Source organism: Somniosus microcephalus, chromosome 11 (genome assembly GCF_052327205.1).
Source record: "Somniosus microcephalus isolate GS21.2 chromosome 11, FLI_Smic_1.0, whole genome shotgun sequence".
In the NCBI taxonomy this organism is placed as follows: domain Eukaryota; kingdom Metazoa; phylum Chordata; class Chondrichthyes; order Squaliformes; family Somniosidae; genus Somniosus; species Somniosus microcephalus.
In genome coordinates this window covers 192,540,152-192,556,519 of record NC_140997.1, presented here as the reverse complement: position 1 = coordinate 192,556,519, position 16,368 = coordinate 192,540,152, and the positions used below count along the sequence as shown (strand labels likewise).

Below are 16,368 nucleotides of genomic sequence, written 5' to 3'. Positions count from 1 at the left end.
ATTTTAATCGTCGCTGTCATGCCTTTTAGTGTTCCGAGTCCTTGCTGGAACACTTATTTCGCGTCAGTTAGGATCTTTGACAGTCGCCCAGGTGTGACGTCGTCATCCTTTTTGTCAGCCACAGTCAGTGCCTGTATGGAATGCCAATCCAGTTGTATTTTCCGGATCCATTCACGTCCCAGTAATGGTGGTCCTCCATCTTGCAATACATACAGGTCTAGTTTTGGTGTTTCCTTACCGTTATATATAACGGTCACCCTTATTTTTCCTTTGGGGTAGACTTTTTGCCCCGTGTACATCTTCAAAATAATTTTTGTGTCTCTCAAGGGTATGTGTGAGAATAGCCGCTCGTAGTCCCGTCAGTTTATGACTGTTAGGGCTGATCCTGTGTCCAATTCCATCTTTACCTGGACTCCTATCTTGAAAGTGACCCAAATGGTTCGGTGATCCTCCGTTGTGATCACAGTATGTAGTTTCAGACAACTCAGTTCCCTGCTTTCGGAGTCGTTATCACTCTTTTGTTCGTCTGAACTATTCTCTGTCATCTTATGTACCACCTTGTACTTTCCTTTGGTAGGTTTCTTATTGCTGGTTTTCTTTCCCGACCTGCAGACTCGTGCTATGTGTCCTACTTTTCCACACTGTCTGCACACTTTGTCTTTGAACCAGCAATCATTCTGGTCGTGTGTTGTTCTGCCGCAGCGATAGCACTTCTCTGTTCCATATGATATTTCGTTTGTGCCATATTCTTGCGGTCCCTGTTGTATCTCTGCAGCGCCCCGTGCTGCTGCTTCATATGATACCGCAATGCTGAAAGCCTTTTTCAGCAGAAGGTCCTTTTCAGATAAAAGCCGTTTCTGGGTTCCTTCACTTTGAAGCCCACACACAAACTTGTCCCTTAAGGTATCTGCCAGTCCCGCTCCAAACTGGCAGTGTTTCAATAGTTTGCGCAGTTCTGTTAAATAATCAGCATTGTTTTCATCCTTATGCTGGTTCCGTTTGTGAAACTGGAATCTTTCTGCTATCGGCAGCGGTGTGGGGTTTAAATGTCCCTGTAGTATCGTTACTATGTCTCCAAAACTCTCTTCCATTGGCTTCGTTGGGGTTACTAGATTTTGTAATAAACCATACGTCTTTGCACCCATTAAATTTAACAATACCGACGCTTTCTTGTCATCTGACACCTCATTTGCCTTGCAGTACACCTCTATTCGTTCGACATATGTAGTCCAATCTTCGACTTCATTGTCAAATGCGATGATACTGCCACTCTTCGGCATTTTGGGTGTGGTTTAAAATGGCGTCTCCCGCGCTTTCCTTCCTCCCCCGCTGCTGCCAACGCCGCTCCTCGTGGCAAAGGCGGCGCCCTGTAGGTTTCGCGCGCTTCTCCTGCGCTGCTGCCAATGCCGCTCTCGGCGGTCCTCGTGGCAATGGTGGCGTCTCGCGGGTTTCTACGCGTCTCTCTCTCCCTCTCTTCGACGCTGCTCGGCCCCTGAACACCGGCTGCGCCCTGTGCGCTCTGCCCTCTCTCTCTCCCCCGTCGACGCTGCTCGGCCCTTTGCTGTGCCGCTCGGTCGGGCTCTAGCCCGCCGCTGTCCGGGAAGGGTCTGCGCACTACCTGTTGCCAGCCCGTTTCGCTGGACCACCTCGACTGGAAAGCCAAGCCTGGCTCTCGACAGCCTCCCCCGCAATTCTGGAATCTCTGCTGGATGACTGGGCGGTTGCCCGTGGTCGACGCCCGAGTCTCTGGCCTTGACCTCCAATCCACTGACCTCCGGAACGAATCCCCGGGAGGTGATGCAGAGTTGCAGGTAGGTTCGAACTTGCCTCGTCGCCAATGTTGTGTCTGTGTATAATAAGACACAGACTGCAGGAGAAACGGTACAACAGGTGTTTACTCAACGTGGCTCATAGTGGAACTGACTGTACAGATTACTACTCAGTGCTATAGACAGGTGTGGTCACTGCCGGTACTACAGTATACATGAGCTGTAAAAAGTAGTCCCCCCCCCCCCCCCCTTAAAGGTATATACATTACAGTTGACAATACAGTAACCTGTTTAGCTAATTAACCTGTGTAATAATGTAGGTAATGGCATCACCTCCAGCGTGACGCCCTCCCCTCCCCCTCCCCTTTCAGCATTCCGAAGGGACCGTTCCCTCCACGACACCCTGGTGGACTCCTCAATCACACCCAACGTCCCCTTCCCTTCCCATGGCGCCTTCCTGTGCAAGCGCAGGAAGGTACTACTCCCCTTTTACCTCCTCCCTTCCCACCGTCCAAGGCCCCAAAAACTCCTTCCAAGTGAAACAGCGATTTACTTGTACTTCTTTCAATTTAGTATACTGTATTCGCTGCTCATGATGCAGACTTCTCTACATTAGGGAGACCAAATGCAGATTGGGTGACCGCTTTGCGGAACACCTCCATTCAGTTCGCAAGCGTGACCCCGAGCCTCGGGTTGTTTGTCATTTTAATTCTCTGCCCCACTCCCGCTCTGTCCTCGGCCTCCTACATTGTTCTAACGAAGCTCAACAGAAGTTTGAGGAACAGCACCTCATCTTCCTTCTGGACTCAACACTGAGTTCAACAATTTCAGATCATAACCACTGCTCCCATTTTTTCAGACAGCAACTTCTGGTAATGATTCTGCTGTTGTCATTTACAGTTCCTCTGGATCCATCTTTTATTTCTTCTTGTCCCATTACCACCACCTTTTGCCTTGCACCATCATACCTTTTGTCATTTAATCACTCCTCCTTCCACCCTATCACAGACCTCTTATTCTTTCTTCCCCTCCCCTCTTTCCCTGCCCCTGCACTTGCTTAAAACCTGTTACATCTCTAATTTTTTTCCAGTGCTGATGAAAGGTCATTGACCTGCAATGTTAATTCTCTTTCTCTTTCTCCACAGATGCTGCCTAACCTGAGTATTTCAGCATTTTCTGTTTTTATTTCAGATTTCCAGCATCCGCAGTATTTTGCTTTCGTAATAATGTAGGTCATGGTTTATTGCTGCATTACTTGTACTCTGCTTACTAACCATCTGGATTTGGCCTTGTACACTGTGACCATCAATAAATGTGTTTGAATTCCTGTGCTGCCAATCTTGGTAACATCAATAAATTAGAAGTGCAATAATTTACCTTTGACTGGTTGTTGCGATTTACTGCAGAGCTCCGTTTGTTTCACTGGTTTCGTGACTGATATTTCACAGATACGTAAGTAAAATATAGTTTACACATGTGAAGTAATGGTTAGAGGTTGGTAGTTGTGGTGAGTCTTTGCAAAATGAACGAAAGTCAGTTATGCTACAGTTTATCGCAGTGGTCCGTCAGCAGGCCCGAGTTAGATTGCTGGCAGCACCTCACACTGAGCTCGGGGACCAAGGGCTTTTGCCTTGGTGTGTTTCAACACATGCAGCTCTCTGGGAGGTTGATTTTTAATGTTGAGAGAGCAGGTAGCAGCAATGCTTCTTTTGTAACATTAAAGAGTGTCAGATGTAAGTTTAAAAAGATCTGAAGAGATCATGTGAACACTTTTTTTTAAAGCACCAAACTGAAGTTTTACAGCTCCAGTTTGAAGTCCAAGCAGCGTGGGACCATTCCTTTTGCTTCAGTGTACTGGGTGGAGGCATGGAGATGCAGTTGGATCACTAACTTAACTCCAAGCTACTCTACCACTTTTCTATTGATGATCACCCAAAACTGTTTGCACCAACACAAAAGTATAACTGCTGCCTCTGAGTCAGAAGGTTAAAGTCCCACTCCAGAGACTTGTGCATATAATCCAGGCTGACACTCCAGTGCAGTGCTGAGGGAGTGCTGCACTGTTAGAGGAGCTGTCTTGCGGATGAGACATTAAACCGAGGCCCCGTCTGCCCCCTCAGATGGGTATAAAAATACAAGGACATTATTTTGAAGAAGAGAAGAGGGGTTCTCCCCGGTGTCCTGGACAATATATATCCCTCCGCTTACATCACTAAAACAGATGATCTCATTGCTGTTTGTGGGAGCTTGCTGTGCGCAAATTGGTTGTCACGTTTCCTGCAGTGCAATGGTGACTACACTTCAAAGTACTTCATTGGCTGTAAATTGGATTGGGACTTCCTGAGGTCTTGAAAGGTGCTATTTAAATCCAAGTTTCATTTCTTTTGAAGAAGTGTGAAAGGTCTGTAGGCTCACAGTTGCAGAATAAACAGGCTATTTCAGCAGTCTTTATGAAATATGCATGTTACAGAAAATTGCATTTCCTGATTTATAAACCAATTTGTAACAAGCCAATGAACAGCAGAAAGCAGTTGTGTAAATTCCCATGCTGATTTGTGTGCCCCGGTGTGTGTTAGATCTGCCAGGTCAAAGTGTATAGTGGCATGTGTAAGTGCCTTTAACCAGACTATCACTGTGGTAATTTGCACTGTTTGCCATTACCCTGTGTTTGCACAGGGGATTATCGCAGCTCATTTGAATTCCTGAAGCTGTAGTTCAGATGACACTTTATTGATAGCAATAAACTAGTCGGGCATTCAGGCACTTCCTCACTGCCATTTCCCAGCAGTTCAGCTGGAATGCCGTAGATCTTGTGACTCCGCTGTGTTGTGTATGTAATATGTGTGCTACTTTGAACCTATGGACAGGACTGCACTACTTGTTGGGCGTAGTGATACGCAGTACCACTCCTGGCCATAGGGGTATAAATAGTACTGTGGGTACTGATCTCCCCTCAGTTCCCGCCTGTGGGCATGAAGTAAAGACCTATGTATAGTCCCTACCTCCAACCAGTAAAGACCTGTTTGAGTTATACGTTTAAGTCTTTGTGTTAATTGTTCAATACAATACACATACTTAACACTGGCGACGAGTCAGGTTCTTACCCTGCGGCAGTTGAAGAGAGGTTTCAAACATCACCACCCCACTAGAAGCGACAGGCTTTAGGACTCTGAAGCCTCCATCAGCGACTGAGCACTGGAGTGCAGCAAACATCCTGACAGCTTCCAGCGACTGACAGAAGTCTTTCTGCAGTTTCCTTGTTCAACCTAGGTGGTGGGGTAAGCCGTGCAGTGTTGGCTGCAAAGACAGGGCTGGGGAAGTTGGAGAAGATAAGGGCGATCGCAATCCCTGATAAGAGCCGCGGTGAAACGCGCGAGCGGGTAAGCCAGAGCCCGGGAGGGAGCGAGCAAGAGCCGCGGTGAAACGCGCGAGCGGGTGAGCCAGAGGCCGGGAGCTGCTTCAAGTGCGAGGCGCAGCGCGGGCCAGCGATCGGAACCAAAGATAAGGGCCGCACTCGGGGGCTGAAGGGAGACGGCGTCGGGGGACGGGTGAAGACCGCCAAGCGCGGGAAAACCGCCATTTTGTGGGCGGAGGACGACGGCAAGAGCGGGAAGCCGCCATCTTTGATAACAAGTAAACAAAATAAAATCTGAGAAATTGCAAATCTACAATGCCTAAACACGGGAATATTAGCACCTTTGATAGTGACCTCGAAGATTGGGCCATATATGTTGAAAGAGTAAAAAATTATTGTAAGGCCAATAAAATTCATGACCAAGATAAAGCTCTAACATTATTAAATTTAATGGGTGCGAAGACATACGGGCAATTGAAACACCTGTTATCACCAGATGAACCGGCGGATAAGACGTTCGATGAGATTGTTACTGTCCTGAAAGATCATCTAAACCCCACGCCGCTGATGCTAGCGGAACGATTTAAATTTTACGACAGAAGGCAGCTACAGCATGAAAGCAATGCTGATTATTTGCTGGAATTGCGTAAATTAGCGAAATATTGCCAGTTTGGAACGGGACTGACAGAGGCACTTCGAGACAAATTTGTGTGTGGTTTATTTAAACAGGATACACAAAAGCGACTGCTCGAGGAGAATGAGCTGACGCTTGAGAAGGCGGTCACTATGGCAGCAGCACACGAAGCCGCAGCGAGAGGCACGGCAGTAATGCAGCTACGGTCACCGGAGCTCAGTGCACACAAATTGGGTGTGAGTTCTGGCAAATGTTATCGTTGTGGAAAGACAACGCATGATCAGAACCAGTGTTGGTTTAAAAACCAAGAATGTAGAACTTGTGGTAGGCTTGGACATATAGCTAGAGTATGCAGGTCAGGGAAGAAGACCAGCAACAAGAAGTCACCGCAAGGAAAATACGCAAAGGTACACAAGGTGACCGAACAGGAGTCCGATTCAGACGCTAGCAGTAATGAACTGGCTAGCTTAAGCTGTAATGAACTGGCTAGCTTAAGAGTACTCAACGCTGGTAAGGGTGCAGACCTCCAGACAATTTGGGTCACTCTTCAGATAGAAGGAGTCCAAGTAAAACTGGAATTGGACACTGGATCGGCATTGACGGTCATAAATAAGAAAGATTACGGAAAGTTATTCCAACATATTCCCCTACAGGATACGGGGATTATATTGAAAACATACACGGGGCAAAGAGTGTACCCCATCGGGAAAATAGAGGTTGCAGTGGTCCACAAGGGCGAAGACAGTCAAATAATGGACTTATATGTGATATCTGAAGGAGGTTCTCCACTACTAGGACGGGAGTGGATTAGGAAAATGAATATGGACTGGCATTTCCTACAAACAATAACGAGTGAGAACTCGGTGAAGATAGTCGGCCCAGACTCTGGAACGGATGATGGTAAGCCCAACTCAGGTGCAAAAGACAAAGTTTCAGCACAGAATTCCACTGAGCAACAACAACATAGTTTAACTGTGGATTCTGAGTCTGGCAAGTCTACTGATGTGCCCACTTCTGAGGGACACCGGGCTCGAACTCAACTCCATTTCAAACTACAACAGCAATTAGAACAAATGCTTCGCCGTTGTGAGCAAGAGTTGAATGCAACGAAAGAGTTCTTTGATATAGAGTTGGAGAATCTGGAAAGACAACAGAAGCAGCTGATGGAGAAAATGGAGCAGGAGCACACAAAACGTCTGATGTCAGAGGAGTTAACGGTCAGCCAACTCCTGCATATGCTGAAGGACAGGACTCTGAAATGGGAAAAACTTGAACACGAACTTCAATATTCAAACGAAAGGGGTTCGGAGCTCTCAAAGGTTATTGGAAGAGCTGAGGTGGCAACACAGACTGAGATGACTGCAACAGAGCAGCCCTTGGATGCCAAAAGTACGCTGACTCACGTCAACGTAGAACAACAGACCGCTGAAACAGCTGCTCCGGTAGAGGGATTGAATAGTCCGATCAATCAATCTCCAAAAGAAGTTGAAGTAGTAAAATCTCAAATGAGGTCATTAGTAAACGACTTGCTGAAAGCCCAGAAAAAGCTGGATGAAGAGGTACGCATGAAGAAGTCTCTTCAGGAAAGATGTCTGGACTTGGAACAAAAGCTGGCTAACGCCCAGCTGAGTATGGAGGAAATAGAAGACCCTCTCGCTGGCCTAGATCAGGACGACACCGAATATTACTATGTCCTGTCCTGCCCAACTTGTAACTTCGACTCCCACCATACAGAAATCATGGAGGAGCACCGAAAGTCTACGGAACATCGGGAGAAGGTGGCTCTACTATGGAAAAAGGAGGGAGAGAAGGAGGAACTGCGCATGCAGCTGGCAGCTGACAGTGGAGCCCAGAGAGTCTCCAAGAAGCAGAAAAGGAAAAGTCGAAACAGAAGATGACCCATCTGAACCATTATTACCTCTACCAGATCACACACGTGGTCCCTCCGAACGGAGCCAATTCAGTTCGGAAGTTCAAACTGTTAAATCCATGGAAGGACTATTGAATGAGTCACTCCAGCAACGTGAACCGACTCCACCACAGAGATTGAATCTGTGAACTGTTTTCCGCAGAGACTGAATCTGTGATCTGTTTTGACATGAAGTTATCTATGTATCTATGTTATTCTGTTATGTAAACCTGAAGTTATATATGTATATATGTTATTACGTTATGTTAAATGGGGAGATGACTGTAAAGCTAGGAAGGGAGGAATGTTGTGTATGTAATATGTGTGCTACTTTGAACCTATGGACAGGACTGCACTACTTGTTGGGCGTAGTGATACGCAGTACCACTCCTGGCCATAGGGGTATAAATAGTACTGTGGGTACTGATCTCCCCTCAGTTCCCGCCTGTGGGCATGAAGTAAAGACCTATGTATAGTCCCTACCTCCAACCAGTAAAGACCTGTTTGAGTTATACGTTTAAGTCTTTGTGTTAATTGTTCAATACAATACACATACTTAACACGCTGTTGTACCACTGGCTCAGTGCCCTCTGCACTTGAGCCCAAGTAAGTGAGAGGTCATCTGTTCTTTGTTGTTTGTGTATCTGGTAACAGCAACTGGATTGTGGGGTATATTTTGCTCTGTCTATAGTTATAAAAAAATCTGATCAGCCTATTACTGTAAGCCAATCATAATTCAGTACAATAATTTTGCAAATAGAGCAAAATATACTCCATGGTCTGCAAACAGTGTCTCAACAAGAACTGGGAAAGGACATGCTGGCAAATTGCAGTTCGAGATGATAGCCGGCACTCAAACTATGGATGTATCCCAGAAAACATCCATCCTACGAGATGCCCACAGTGACTTTTCACTCCTGTCGCAAGCTTGCAGTATTGCTAAGGTTCTGGGCAGTTTTTAATGCTTCCTTATTTGTGATGTAATAATTCTTATGTTTCAAATTTGGAAGGTTCTAGAACACCGCGCTCTGTACTGTTAAAAGTGCCGGTGGTTTTAGTAATTACCACTGCACCAGTTCCATACAGTTAGATTTTTCTTTCAATGTTTATTTTTAAAAGCAATCCATGATAGAGTTGGAGTGGATCTGTTTGGAGGACATTTCCTTGGGTTACATCTCCCCAGGATTTCTGCTCTACTGTTTCAATGATGTAAGGTTGAACACAGGACTCCACCAAGGAGTCCTGTAAACAGTGCATTTTTCACGTCGTTTAATGTATCTATTTGGTTTTACTAAACTGGCTGGAGCTTCTCTCAGGTAAGTACTTCAAAATACATCCTCAATTGGCTTCCCATTTAAAATGATTTTCAACTGATTCCTCATGAGAGCAAATGATAAAATGTGGCAATAAAATAACTACAAACTTCATTGTACATTTCTGTTTGGTTTCCTGAAGGATACAAACACGTAAACAGTAAAACTACATAAAAGAAGCATTGTCTTCTCAAAAAGAAGTGTTTACAAGACTCTGTTTGAAGAGAGGGAGTCAAAGAACCAACCGTTATCTTCATTGTGGTAACATCGTGCAAAAGTAATGTGATGCCCCATTTTAACACAGATTGCATCATGTTTTATGTTTGTAAACAACTGCAAGGTTTCCCAAATACTTTTTTGATGAGAATAGTGCTAAATGCATTCAGTTAAACTGACATTACAAAAGTACTGTAAATATGTTTTGAGATATTCAGAGACTCCCTCAAAATCTAGAAATGCCACATTAATTTCAAGGAATTGTGTAACAGTAATCTCGCGAGCTCTGTCATATTCAATCTAGTTGTTGGATAAAGTGCCCACTGTGAGGCCACCTTTTGTACAGTGTGCTAGTCATTTAGTTACTAAAAATGGTGAGATTGTGAGCACTATGAATAGTATGTGACATTAAACCTGTGTTATATATCTTCATCCTGCTGTTCAGTTGTAGTAAACTGCTGGTACAAAAGTGTCCATTTGTTCCCCATTTAGATGTTCTCATCTGTGATTTTTAAGAATAGCGGATACAATCATTTCAAGAAAGTTTTGTTTTTGTACTCGCGTTGCATTTGCTTACAGTAAATATGTCGGACAGACTGCTGCTTGTAATCCAGAGGAAATATATTGGTGCATCTTAAGACCCAAGTTGTTGCAGAGCAAGCAACCTCTAAGCAGAAACCCTTTCCCTGCATTTCACTCTTGCTTTTCTTCCGTTATTCTTCATTCTTTCAGATCTGACAGTGGGAAAATGGATTTGGATTTAGTGAACATGTTTGTTCTAGCAGGAGGCACACTTGCCATACCCATTCTAGCTTTTGTAGCCTCCTTTCTGCTGTGCCCTGCTGCACTCATCAGATTCTATTACTGGTAAGTGTACATTTGTTCAGCTTTAGCGATGGTTGTGAAATGCTCTGTGATTGCTTATTCTGCATGAACAAAATGAATATATAAACAGCTATTTGGGCATCATTGCTGTAAAATATACAATGGCCTAGAAATCCACAGAGGTGGTTATGCTGACCCTGGTGAGGTTTACAGGTCATAGGGAAGGGTCTCCACGAACATGCCTTTGGCAGTTTGGGGGGCACATCCAAGGTGAATCCCCACGCTTAGAACCCTGGAAACGCCATCATAAGCTGGCCGGCTGAGGTGCGGGTCAGGTTCCGTTCCGCGGTGAAGGAATCTAGCTACCCCCGGGGCCTCCTGTATCATGGGGCCTCTTTAAAATTCCCTAGCCCCACCCCACCCCGATCTTCAAGGGTCTGTGGCCTTGACCCTCAGGTGGCCTCACTCTGCCGTTATTAACAGATATGCCTAGTGAGACCAAGCAGACCTGTGCTGATGGTACACCAAGTCTCAACTGAGGGCTGGGGTGCAGTACTCCTTTCCCCCCTCGTATGTCCACCCTGGCAAGGCCATACAGGAAGCTTGCACTTAAGACTAGGACCGGGTGTATAAGGGTCCTGGCCAAGTTTGAAGCCATTCCATTGGACCACTGCCTGACTTTGAGGTGGGGGGAGGGTGGAATCCATTGGAAAGGCTACGCACTTTTTCACTATTTTCTGGTACTCTGTGGGGTGAGCTATCCCAGTTTTGCCCAGGACCTGATTGAAATTTTGGGTCCTGTAAATCTTGTGTTACTGCAGCCCAAGTTTTGGGATATGAATTTTACAGCAATAATTCTGCTCACAGCAAAATCCCAAACTTGGCCAGACACTTCCGCACAAGGGGGAGGAAAAACTGGAAATACACTAACCAGGGATGTTGGTGTACTCTCCTTTTTAGGAGTTAGTTACAGTTTGCATTGGTGTAGGCATGCTCCTTTTCTCAAGTCAAATAATGGTGACTGGTGCAGGCGGGCTGGCCTAAGGCAGACTAGAAGGGTCCTTGGTTCAGTCTATGGTCTGTGCTGAATTAGGTGCTCTGTCAGGGCATATAGTTAAAAGGCATCAAAGGTTGGCCTGGTCACTTCCATGGCATATCAATCTTCAGGTACCGAGAGGCGGTTTTCAGCCAACCAGCGACCCAGGTTTTTCAATGTGGGTCCCATTCTCAAATTGCACAGTAAAACTACAGAGAGAAAGGAAAATGGATAAAATGTTTTAAACCTTAAAGTAAAACTAAAAGCTATAGAATAGATGGAATAATTAGAAATAAAATGGAAGAGAAGGGAACGGGGATAGGAAAGACAGAGTGAACAGAAATAGCGTTTAAAACTAATGGTTTCTTGAGGATTTATTTTATTTATAGTTAGTATTACGGTTATAAAACCCCATACATTTCAATAGCTTTTTTACCGTAACATTAGGCCATCACCAGAAAATTGGAAATGCTGCGAATTGGGCATACTGATTATCTGTTACATGTCTGTGCTGGACAGTGAGACTCAGCACCAGGAACAAAGCCTGATTGAATGTAGCCTGTATACAGCACTAGTGGATTGGATTAGATTACCTCACAATGCTGGGTCACTGATCCTGTGCTCCTAGTGGGAAGGTGCACTCAAAGGGAGCACAGGCCTGAGCACAGTGTTGTAGCCCCATCTCCAACCAGCACTCCATCGAGCATGGTTCCCTGCTGGGAGTGCGGGACCAGTGAATTGGGCCCTACAGTTTACCCAGTAATTACATAGGATATACGGCACAGAGACAGGCCATTCGGCCCAACCAGTCCATGCTGGCATTTATGCTCCACTTGAGCCGCCTCCTGTCTTTCCTCATTTAAATCTATCAGCATAACCCTCTATTCCCTTCTCCCTCATAGGCTTGTCTAGCCTCCCCTTAAATGCATCTATACTATCCGCTTCAACCACTCCCTGTGGTAGCGAGTTCCACATTCTCACCACTCTCTGGGTAAAGAAGTTCCTTCTGAATTCCCTATTGGATTTCTTGGTGACTATCTTATATTGATGGCCTCTAGTTATGCTCTTCCCCACAAGTGGAAACATTCTCTCTGTATCCACTCTATCAAAACCTTTCATAATTTTAAAGACCTCTATTAGGTCACCCCTCAGCCTTTTTTCAAGAGAAGAGAGACCCAGCCTGTTCATCCGTTCCTGATACCCTCGCATTTCTGGTATCATCCTTGTAAATCTTCTCTGCACCCTCTCCAGTGCCCCTCTATCCTTTTTATAATATGGCGACCAGAACTGCACGCAGTACTCTAAGTCTGGTCTAACCAAGGTTCGATACGGGTTTAACATAACTTCCCTACTTTTCAATTCCATACCTCTAGAAATAAACCCTAGTGCTTGTTTTTTTTTTATGGCCTTGCTAACCTATGTCACAGACGCTTGCAACTTGTGGCCATTGTTCTGAAGCAAGCAACAGGGTTTGTTGCTTTATACGGAGCTGTCAGCTCCGTATCTTTTACTATAGCTTTCGGTTATCCGGAATTTTTGATGAACCGGCACCACGTCGGTCCCGTCTGTGCCGGATTTTAAAAAAAGTTTCCTGCATGTGTATTTGTACTCCAAGATCCCTTTGTTCCTCTACCCCACCTAGACTCGCACCGTCCAAGTAATAAGTGACCTCCCTATTCTTCCTACCAAAATGTAATGCCTCGCATTTATTTTGTTGAACTTCATTTGCCAATTATATGCCCATTCATTAATGTCCTCCTGTAATTTGTTGCAGTCCTCTTCAGTATTGACTTCCGCCCCCCCGCCAAATTTGGTGTCATCCGCAAATTTAGAAATTGTGTTTTTGATTCCAAAGTCTAAATCGTTAATATAAATTGTGAACAACAGTGGTCCCAGCACTGATCCTTGTGGAACACCACCACCCACCTTCTGCCACCTTTTACCCCTACTCTCTGCTTTCTGTCTTGAAGCCAGCTAGCTATCCATTCTGCTACTTGTCCCCTGACTCTGCATTCTCTGACCTTGTTCATCAGTCTATTATGTGGTACCTTATCAAATGTCTTTTGAAAATCTAGATAAATTACATCTACTGCATAACCATTGTCTACTCTCTCTGTTACCTCTTCAAAAAATTCAATGAGGTTGGTCAAGCAAGACTTTCCCTTTTGAAATCCATGCTGAATATTCATTACTATGTTTTTGGTTTCTAGATGTTCTTCTATTTTCTCCTTTTAGTAGGGATTCCATTATTTTTCCTACCACCGATGTTAAGCTGACTGGTCTATAATTCCCTGGACATGTTCTATCCCCCTTCTTAAATATAGGTCTTACGTTAGCTATCCGCCAGTCCTCTGGCATCACACCTTTTTCTAACGACTTATTAAATATGTGTAGTAATGCCTCTGCTATCTCTTCCCTAGATTCTTTTAAAATGCGTGTATGCAATCCATCCGGACCAGGGGTTTTATCCTCCGAGTTTGATTAGTTTATTTAATATATCCCCTCTTTTTATTTTAAATGCACTTATCTCATTACTAATTTCATCATCCAGTGTCATGTCCACCTGTTCTATCTCCCTGGTAAATACTGAAGCAAAATAATTATTTAATATGTCTGCCATCTCTCTATCATTATCTGTGGTATTATCCTGTCTATCCCTTAATGGCCCTATTCCCATCCCAAACTTCCTTTTTTTTATTGATGTGCCTGTAAAATATTTTACTATTTTGATTTATGTTCCTTGATAATTTAATTTCATAGTTCCTCTTTGCCTTCCTAATTGTTTTTTTGACTTCTCTCCTAATTGTATTCTCCCTTATCATGCACTCTCCTGCTGTCTGTGTACTTAATGTATGGCTCTTTCCTTACCCTCAATTGTTCCCTTTTGGCTTTATTCATCCATGGAGTTTCATTAGTGTTTAATTTGTTCTTTCCTTTTAGCAGAATATATTATTCCTGCACTCTGTTGAACACCGCTTTAAATGTTTCCCATTGCTGTTCTACATCGTTGTTTGTTAATATTGTTGCCCATTTTATTTTCCCAAATTCTATTCTCAGCCTCTCAAACTCAGCTTTTCTCCAATCTATTACCCTGGTTTTCATCCTACTTATGTCCTTCTCCATTATCATCTTAAAGCATATTATATTATGGTCACTTGCCTAGATGTTCCCCCAACTTTTACTTCTTATCTGCTCTGGTTCATTTCCCCATTACTAGATCCAATAGCAAATCCTGCCTTGTTGGGCTTTTTACATATTGGGTTAGAAAGGAGTCCTGTACACATTGTAGGAACTCCATTCCCTTATCTCCTTTACCTACCTCTTCTGTCCAATTAATATTGGGCTAGTTGAAATCCCCCATGATTATTCTATTTTTTTACGCATTTCCCTAATTTGTCTGCATATTTCTTCCTCCACCTCCCTTCCACTATTAGGTGGTCTGTAGACTACACCTATTAGTGTGATTGATCCTTTATTATCTTTTATCTCTATCCGTATGGATTCTATTTTTGTCTTGCTGATAGCTGTGTCACTTTTTTCTACTGCCATTATGTTATCCCTAATAAGTATGGTTACTCCACCTCCCCTTTTCCCCTCTCAATGGCCCAGAAATTTGGGTCCCCACGGATGAGTACGCGCTGTGTACTCACCCGTAGGGCCAACGGAAGTGCCGGTTTCGCGTAGGCACTGAGCCTGCGCTGGAACTTCTGTTCTCTTGCAGGAAGGGGTTCGGAGGTCAACCGCGTGCGCCGGAGAGGCAGCGCGTACGCATCGAACTTCTGCTTTTTTCTCAGTTTTTCAGTGCGGCTAAGTCCCTAGCAGCTGCGCGTGGGAAAAGCAACCACAAGGCCTGCTTTTAACAAGGTAAGAAGTGAAGTAAGTAAAATTAAAACATTTTTTCCACAGGTTTATCATTTTAAAATACTTTAAAAAAAGGTAAGTTTATTTTTAGCCATTTAAAAACTTTAATTACCTTTTTCAAAAATTTAAATTTTTGTTTAAAATAGTTAATTTATGTAATTTATAGTTATTTTAAAAATGTGATTTTTAAAAAATGTATTTGAAGTTTTACTCCGGTTTTAAGGGGCTGATCTCTATTCATAGATTTAACATGTCTTCCTGTCAAATCTATGAATGGAGATTCCCTGCTCCGATTGGCTCCCCATGGCCCACGTGATCCCAGGGATGCTGTGAACTAATTTGTGCCCCTGAGATACGCGTGCCCTGCGCACCGGCAGCTGGAGCAGGCACATCAAATGAATTCCACGTGGGCCCAGAGCACAACGGCAGGTCGGGGGCTTGCGCCCGCGGGAAGCCTCTGACCCAAATTTCTGGGCCATGTAGGATATTCATTTTTTTAATGGGATGTGGGCGTTGCTGGCAAGGCCAGCATTTATTGCCCATTCCTAATTGCCCTTGAGAAGGTGGTGGTGAGCCGCCGCCTTGAACTGCTGCAGTCCGTGTGGTGAAGGTACTTGCACAGTACTGTTAGGTAGGGAGTTCCAGGATTTTGACCCAGTGACGATATACTTCCAAGTCAGGATGGTGTGTGACTTGGAGGGGAACTTGGAGGTGGTGGTGTTCCCATGCACCTGCTGCCCTTGTCCTTCTAGGTGGAAGAGGTTGCAGGTTTGGGAGGTGCTGCCGAAGAAGCCTTGGCGAGTTGCTGCAGTGAATCTTGTAGATGGTACACACTGCAGCCACGGTGCGCCGGTGGTGGAGGGAGTGAATGTTTAAGGTGGTAGATGGGTTGCCAATCAAGCGGGCTGCTTTGTCTTGTCTGGTGTCGAGCTTCTTGAGTGTTGTTGGAGCTGCACTCATCCAGGTAAGTGGAGAGTATTCCATCACACTCCTTACTTGTGCCTTGTAGATGGTAGAAAGGCTTTGGGGAGTCAGGAGGTGAGACACTCGCCGCAGAATACCTAGCCTCTGACCTCTTGTTGCCACAGTATTTGTGGCTGGTCCAGTTCATTTTCTGGTCAATGGTGACCCCCAGGATGTTGATGGTGAGAGATTCGGTGATGGTAATGCCATTGAATGTCAAGGGGCAGTGGTTAGATGCTCACTTGTTGGATAGTCATTGCCTGGCACTTGTGTGGCATGAATGTTACCTGCCACTTATCAGCCCAAGCCTGAGCATCGTCCAGGTCTAGTTGCATGCGGGCATGGACTGCTTCATTATCTGAGGAGTTGTGAATGGCACTGAACACTGTGCAGTCATCAGCAAACATCCCCATTTCTTATGATCTTATGTTGGAGGGAAGGTCATTGATGAAGCAGCTGAAGATGGTTGGGCCTAGGACACTGCCCT

General features: G+C 44.7%; 1 protein-coding gene across 4 annotated transcripts in view; it reads left to right on the top strand.

The window, feature by feature from the left end:
* Window positions 1–16,368, top strand: part of LOC147111071 (monoacylglycerol lipase abhd6-A-like) — an 87,405-nt gene that overhangs the window by 43,460 nt on the left and 27,577 nt on the right. The window contains exons 1-2 of one of the 4 annotated variants that reach the window (XM_086001559.1): window positions 8,766–8,983; window positions 9,929–10,063. The exons of 1 other annotated variant lie outside the window; for it this stretch is intronic. In XM_086001559.1, coding sequence (XP_085857685.1) covers window positions 8,940–8,983; window positions 9,929–10,063 — 179 coding nt within the window. In that variant the 5' untranslated portion in view covers window positions 8,766–8,939. Of the gene's footprint in view, window positions 1–8,765; window positions 8,984–9,928; window positions 10,064–14,851; window positions 14,922–16,368 lie in introns of those variants that run through there. 2 more of the 4 variants (XM_086001560.1, XM_086001562.1) reach the window with 2 other exon arrangements.